The following is an 8,167-nucleotide window of genomic DNA, read 5'->3' on the forward strand; positions in this document are numbered from 1 at the left end:
CTCCCTTCCGTTGGTTCACCCCCCAAATGGCCGCTATGCGCCGATCCAAAGCCAGGAGCCACGTGCTTCCCCCTGGTCTCCCACGCGGGTGCAGGGTCCAAGCACTTGGGCCATCCTCCACTGCCTTCCAGGGCCACAGCAGAAAGCTGGACTGGAAAAAGGAGCAACTGGGACAGAATCCGGTGCCCCAACAGGGACAAGAACCAGGGGTGCTGGTGCCACAGGCAGAGGATTAGCCTAGTGAGCCGCAGCGCAGGCCACACGTCATGTTTTAAAATTGATTTTTAATGTTTTAAAATCAAAGATTCAAAAGGATGTACCATTGGTCCTTCAGCCATCCAGTTGCCCTAGCTAAAGAGGGACGAATATTATCAGTTTGTGCCTGCAAAAATATTTTAAATGTATACAAGCAATGTTACATATATTCAATCTGATATATCTATAGTTTATTTTCTTCTTATATAAATAGTAGTATATTACATATACTTCACATGCAATGTGCTGGGTGCCTTTCTACCTTCACATATGCTATATATACTTGCAATTTTCTTATTTCTGCACTGTATAATATACCCTGAATAGCTCAATCCACTAAAATCTTTCTAAAGCCAGTGAATATCCAATACAAACTTGCATGCTCTCTCTTCTCTGAAGACTATTGTAAACATTCTCTTAGGATAAAATTACAACACCACATTATATTGTAACTATATATTACATTCCTGTCTCCCTCCTTATATCATAAAGACATAAAAGCAAAAGGTTTGCTTTGCTGCCAATTCCCTCTCATCCACACTAAGTATCTAGATATACCTAGCATAAAGTAGTCATTAAATAAGACTTGCTAAATAAACACCCCATTTATTAATAAAATACAATTTATATTTTCTTTAAGATTTATTTATTTGAGATGGAGAGCAACAGTGAGAAGGAAAGAGAGGGAGAGAGATCTATCACTGTTTCACTAACCAAATGGCCACAGAAGCCAGGTCTAGATTAGGCAGAAGTCAAGAGCCAGGAATTCCACCCTGACCTCCCACATAGACAGCAAGGGCCCAAGCACCTTGGCCATCCTCTGCTGCCTTTCCAGGCCCATTAGCCGGAAGCTGGATCAGAAGCAGAGCAGCCATGATCCAAACCAGCACTCCAACATGGGATGCAGGTATTCCACACAGCAGTACAACCCACTGTGCCACAACACTAGTCAGTTTCCATTAAGAGCTACCATGCAATAACACATATGAGGGGAGCCAAACACACTGCTGTATGAGACAACTCAAAGCCTTCTCAAAACTACCTTTCTCTAAAATAGTCTGCTGCCAGATAAAAGTCTTGCCTTAGTACCGTAAGGCCAAAAGCTTTAAAGGACAATGTATACTTTTGCCTGATAGACTTAAGATGAGTTCATAAGATGTTCAGTAAACTCTGAATGATGAATCTAGAAAAATTATAAGTAGAGGATGAATAAAGATAATTAACAACTTTAAATTCAAGCTTGATTTTTGCAAAGAATTTCAAATTCCTGCACACTTTTATTTTAATGGAGAATAAAACTGATAACGCTTCAATCTTCAATTTCCTTTCCATTTTCTCTTCTTGCTGGATAAAAAGATGCAAGTGAGCAGTAAAAACGAAGAAAGGCATCAAGAAAGAGAAGAAAACTCAATGATGAGGACATCACACATGCTGGTTATTAAGCTGTGCACAATTAGAAAGCTGACTATAAACTATAGTTAAAAGTAAGCAATACCTAAAATACCTTTAGAACATTTTTATACATGAAAATTACTTGGTTCTTAACAGAAGGATCTCGTTTATACAGAAATCTAAGTAGCCATATTAAAAATTACTCTTTTCTATAAGCAGATTTTAATTGTATTTGCCAAATAAAACAACCTCGTATGCAAAATAAAAGGACCAAGAGTCAAATATAAATATCATAATGAAAATAGCTTGTATAACAAAAAATCTGCTGAAAATATAGATCAAAAACCCCTGCCACTGACATTAATAATATACTAACAGAGTTGTATCAACACCCAAAAAGGCTATCTGAACCAAAATAACTACAGATTACTCAACCACAACAAAAAAGCCAAATGGCACTTTTGCATGAACTACATCAATTTCTGTCTGTCAGGTCAATTTTATGAAGAAGGACTGCAACTGTGAGATCCATATGCTTTGTTCCCAACACCAAGGAAAGCAATTTTTACTACAGCAAATACTAAAATAGCTCCAGTAATTCTAGGCAATCCAAAAATAAGTGGGAATTAGTACTATATTGTTTCAAAATGATTTTATTTTAACCAAACTCTTCAATGCAGTACAAACTAAAGTGACCTACTTCAATTATTGGGAGTTACCTAATTATTAAACCATAGACAATGAAAGGGGATTATAATAGTTCTATTTCTAGTTTAAAAAAAAAAAAGAAAAAGCCCATGTCCTTAACTGCACAGCCTCTGATGCATTTTTCGAGCATTCTGGCTCACACATGAACAAAATTAACTAACGTGTTAAAATATTCCCCTTCAAACGCTTCCACTCCCTTACAATCACAGATGCAAAACCAAGGTAAGGATCTCAAAACAAGTGAAATCCAAATTTCCTAGAATTTTATCTATGAAAAAGGATGCTCTTCAGCAGTTCAAACGGTAGTTTCCCAACCTAAATAGTAGGCAGCATAATCAAATAACACATTTCCTCCATAAAATCTTGTACAAAGAAGCAATCCCAAATCACATTCTCCTGAAGAAAAAAATCTCCTATGGTTTTAAAAGTATGCAAAAAATGCATTTTATGAGTATGTATGAGTCCATATACATTTTATGGAAGTTAAGAGATGCACTCAGAAAAAAAAATTAATCATTCCGGAGAGATTTCTGTGGACAGTTGTGTAATGTGTCACCATCTCTTTTTACAGCTGGTCATGAATGAAATTCTAGATTCTACTACGCCAAACTAACGAAGCAATTAATTGGGAACATTCAAATAGAAAAGAAGAGGTGGGGCAGAGAGAGGGAGAAAAAGAGCCGGTTCTCGCTCCAGTTGAGAACACAGTGAGAAAACAAAAATAACAGTGCGAAACAGATTCTGCATGCAACTGGTAAGAGGCCCGGCTGCTCGGTGAACTGCAGAAACACAGGTGTGCTCGCACTCGCACGGAGCCAGACCTCCCAAAACAGGTGGACCCATAACATCCCTGCACGAAGGGGAACCCGGAGAGTTTCCAGTGCAATTATTTACCAGGTCGCCTTTCGCCCACGGTAGAACCCTGGGGCCTCCACGACAGCCTTGGCAACTATCTAGACCGGATTCTCGTGCGAGTGCGCTCTGCAGAATCTCGGTTCCTTTCTAGAAGAGCGAGATCTGACGTCCAAGGCGCCGGGCGCGTGGGAAGCGAAGGAGGGGCCCGGGGGCACCTGTTCAGGCCGGAACGCGAGGAGGGAAGGTGGGGTTTGGATTTGGGAAGAAGGGCTGAGGTGAGCGAAGGATCCGGAGCTAGGGAGGGGGCAGAGGGGCAGGGGAGTCCCTGCGGCGAGGCCGGGGAGGACGCTCAGGAAATCAGCCGTCAGACACCCCACCACCAAGAGAGCACACAAAAGGCAGGTGGCCCGGGGGTCTGAAGGGGGTCTGCGGAGCCTCCCGGGCAGAGAAAATACAGACGAGGTTTGGACGAGGGCCGCCTCCACAGAACCCAGGCGGCGGGAACCAGCGGCAGCTCCAGGCTCGAGGGGTCGCGGGTGCCGGAGCACCCCGGTGAGGCACAGTCTTACCTGATACTCCGGGTACTCAAACATGTAGCTCATACTGCACTTGTTCTCCTCGAAGCCGAAGAAGACATCCCACAGCCCCACAGTCGCCATGAAGACCATAAACACGTAAAACGCCAGGTTCCAGAGGTTGACTGAGTGAAGAAACATGGTGCTGCCGCCGCCGCTGCTGCGGGGCCAGCAGCCCTCACGGAGCGAGACGGAGAACGCCTGGCTGCCCGCGCCCGAGCCGAGCCGGAGCAGCGCGCGCGTGCGCGTAGCCGGGCTGCCCGCGCGCCCGCCGCGCAGTGCGCCTGCGCGCCTCCCGCCCGCCGCGCCTCCGGCCTGGAGTCTCCGGGAGAGGAGGGCGGAGGCGGTGTTTTCAGCGGGAGCGCGAATCTGCGGGGAGAGAGAGCGAGAAAGTAGAGTGGGCTGGACTGGGCTGGAGGGTGTAGGGAAAAAGGGGAGGGGGCGAGGAGAGGGAAAAAGGGGAGTGAAGGGTGAGGAGGGGGAAGAGCGAGGGGGATGGGAAGCACCGTGGGAGCGCTGGAGGCGAGGAGAAGGGCTGGGGATCGGCGGGGAGTGGGTTAACGTGGAGAAGGGGACTGAGCCCCGAGAGACCGTCAGTGACCGTGAGAGGCCAGGCGTGGGGAGGGGGCAGCCAGGGCCGAGTGACCATCAGCTGTCGCCTCGAAGACACCTCTCCCTGCTGCCGTTTAAAAACCTTTCCCGTTCCGTTTTGGCCTCCACGATTCGGGTTCTCCATCTGTACCAGAGCGCACTCACAAGTCCCGTTGGACCGGTTAGCTGGAGGAGGGAAGAAATGGCCTTCCTCCCTCTCGGAGCGCCGATTTCGGCCCACTAGGGAACAGCGCCCCCAAATCACCAGCTTCTTAAAAAACCAAAAGCCCAGCAGGCCGCCGAGATTGTCCTCTGGGGCACAGCGTGAAAGCCGGCCTTAGTGGTCGGCAACGTAGCCCGAACGTCCATTAGCACCGACGCCCCCAGCAGGTACCTCTGCGAGATGGGTTGGGCGCTGACTTGCCCTGCTCCCGGGAACCCGGCCCACACTCACGTGAGGCGGGTTCGCTCAGGCTTCCACTCAGACTCTGAAGCGACTTGATTGATTTTGCATAATTAGTTTGGTTTTGCCCGAAGCAAGGGATACATGGCAGCTGAAAACCATTCATAATCGTGTCAGAAGGAGCAAGACAGGTATGGCTCGTTAAAGCGGACCCATGGCAGACCGTGTGTGCAGCTAACTGAAGAATTCCCCTTAGAATGGTTTTGACGGTGACAGAAGTGATCCTGACAGTCTGGATGTTCTTTACACAGAAACAATTGCATGTTTAAACAAATACAGCTAGATGCTAGTTAAGGAATGTTGGAGAAAGAAGAAATGGGGAAGTGCAGAGAGGAGGCTGTTTGCATGTAGGGAGATAAATTTGGAAGAACAGGAGTAACAGGTCTGAGATGGGGGCATTGATACTGTTGATCAGGAGGGTAATTGTTAAATAATATGAGTAACCTGAGATGTGTACTGTATGAAGTTCCCTGTATGGTGGTGAGTTCACTTGAGAATGTTAATGTCTTTAATATTCTGTTGATAGGAATAGGATGTGTTAAATTTGACATGCCTGGATCAAGAAAAATCCATTTGGATAAGCAAGATGGGGAGAGATAAGTGTGACAAATGAGTTTATCACAGGCTCACTTGGCTAATCCTCCGCCTGCTGCGCAGGCAGCCTGGGTTCTAGTCCTGGTTGGGGCGCCGGAATCCAGCTGCTCCTCTTCCAGGCCAGCTCTCTGCTATGGCCCAGAAAGGCAGTGGAGGATGGCCCAAGTTCTTGGGCCCTGCACCCGCATGGGAGACCAGAAGCACCTGGCTCCTGGCTTGGGATCAGCGCAGCGCCACTGGGGGGTGAACCAACAAAAAAGGAAGACCTTTCTCTCTGTCTCTCTCTATCTACTCTGCCTGTCAAAAAAAAAAAAAAAGAGTTTATCACAGTTTCAACATAGTTCAGCCCACAAAAGAGAGCACCTGCAGTGTGGGCAGACTCTCCAGTTCATGCAGAGGATTACAAATCACTTGGGGGAGGATTTAAGTTATAGATAAAAAGGGGAATACATTGAATTACGAACTCGAGAACATCACAGACAGAACATCTTTTAGCATATTATGAGCAATATTATGACAAATCAAAGGTGAGTGAACACTCCCTTATCTGTGTATTCCAGTGCTTCTTAAACTTAATGTGCATACAAATCACTAGGAGATTCTGTTAAAAATCAGGGTGATTGACTAATGCTACCATGGGGCCCAAGGTTATGCATTTCTCACAGAACTAGGTGATGCTAATTATGCCAGTCAGTAGACAGCACTGAATAGCAATGATCTGTTCTGCCAGAGCATTCGCTACCTGGAGAAATCCCTGAGCCTAAGATGACAGACATAACTCTTCTGGTGGCTTTCATGAATTGTGGCAACCTACTGCCTTGATTATCCAGTCAAGTGGGATAGAGACAATGGATTTTTTACATTTATCATCTTTCTATTCTTCTTTTAAACTTTTTTTTCCCCCATCATTTCTCCATCGTGACTTCTGTTTATAGCTAATCTACCCCTACTGCACATCACTTCAACTACTCTCTACCAGTCTTGTCAATTTCCTCAAACTTATTTATCCCACTCACAGACACACAACCATGGGTCAGTATGGTCTGGGTCTGAGCTCTGACATTAATGGATTGAAGTACTTATGGAAAATATGATAAAAATCATTTGAACTACTGTTCAAAACACTTGTACACGTTTCTAGTCAACTTCCTCTCCTTCAGACCAGCATGTCTTAAACTACCAATTCTCTTCCTTCTTCTTTTATATAGATTATTAGTACATAACCATATCTCCATATTTACTGAAATAATTTTGATTTTCAGGTGCATATTGCTTCACCTCATTCCCAACTTTATTTAGTTTACCCAGTTTTAATTCATCTAATACAATGAAAGTTCTTGGAAGAATGTCTAGCATTATTAATGCTAGTTGGATTTTAGTTGCCATTCCACTCCTTATTCTTTTCAGGAAATCAGTGCTATCAGTTAAAGTCTGTCAATCCCTCCTATTCTATCTTCCCTTCTCTAAAGCAGATACATATGCTTAGGTTTTACATCTGCAGCCCTTAGCTTCTCATCCCAGTCAGGGTTCCTAAAGAAGTGATATATACTTATCTCTAATTTCTTGTGTTCTATATGTGCCTCAACACTATAATTTTTGTTCCCTCATCCATCCAGTGAAACTTTTCTTGCAAAAGTTACCACTGACCTGTTAGAAAATCCAACTGGGAGACCACCTGCAATGCTGGCATTCCTTCTTGCTGGTTCAAGTCTCAGCTGTTCCACTTCCAATCCAGCCTCCTGCTAATGGGCCAAGTCCTCAGCCCAAGCCATCTGCATAGAAGACCTGGATGGGTTCCAGGCTCCTAGTTTTGGCCTAGGCCAGCCCTGGCTGTTGCACACATTTGAGGAGTGAACCAGTGGATGGAAGATCTCTCTCTGTCTCTCCCTCCCCCTCCCCAATTCTGCCTTTCAAATAAATCTTTTAAAAGAAAAATCCAATTGATATTTTTCAGTCTTGATCTTTCTTCTGAATTTGCCACCTCCTTAAAACACAGTTCTTCATTGTCTTCCTTAACGCCATTTTCCTACTCATGTGGCCTCTCAGTCTCCATCCCATGTGACCTATTTCTGCCCATCCCTTAAATGTTATTAATCCCATGATTTAATTCACAGACATCATTCTGCTTTCCAACATAAAATCCAGTGATTCCTTAGTGCCTAGACTCTAGTCAGGATTCTGTTGGTTGTGAGAAACACAAACAAACATTTAAAAGGGATTTTTTTTTTTTTAATAAAAAAGATGTTAGGACTTCAGGATAAGCTAACAAGTCAGGATACACTCTATCTTCAGGGCACACACAGCTCCCTCATAGCCATTCGCATTTCCAGAGCTAGCTGACCTTTCAGCTACTCACCTTGACTACAAATCCTCTCATCGGTGTAGTGTGGAATCCTGTTTTGGGATGGGGTGGAGAGTGTCGCTCTCATCTGGTCTAGATTTTGCAGTAAATAGGATTGGAAAGAGAAGCCCAGAACTACAGTAGTCAAAAATAGACAAAGGAATTGAGTTTAATGCAGTAGATAAGTGGAAGCTACTGAACATTTATAAAACGGGAAGTATTAAAAGCTAATCGTTCAGGAACACTCATCTTACATCAATGTCTAGCTGGAATGAACAGCATGGGGTACTCATCCATTCTCACAGGAGGGTGTGGATTTAGTTCAGGTAGAAGGATCAAGAAACAGTTCATGTTACTCTCCATTATAAAGAAATGTAAAGAATATTTGCCGAA

The 8,167-nt window shown here is 44.6% G+C and overlaps 1 protein-coding gene across 1 annotated transcript in view; it reads right to left on the reverse strand.

Moving 5' to 3' along the window:
• The window catches only part of PGAP1 (post-GPI attachment to proteins inositol deacylase 1), a 71,330-nt gene extending 67,330 nt beyond the window's left edge, over positions 1 to 4,000 (reverse strand). The window contains exon 1 of the mRNA XM_062189479.1: positions 3,780 to 4,000. Coding sequence (XP_062045463.1) covers positions 3,780 to 3,926 — 147 coding nt within the window. The 5' untranslated portion in view covers positions 3,927 to 4,000. The remainder of the gene's footprint in view (positions 1 to 3,779) is intronic.
• Between the last annotated feature and the right edge of the window lie 4,167 nt (positions 4,001 to 8,167).

Source organism: Lepus europaeus, chromosome 1, assembly GCF_033115175.1.
Source record: "Lepus europaeus isolate LE1 chromosome 1, mLepTim1.pri, whole genome shotgun sequence".
Classification (NCBI taxonomy): domain Eukaryota; kingdom Metazoa; phylum Chordata; class Mammalia; order Lagomorpha; family Leporidae; genus Lepus; species Lepus europaeus.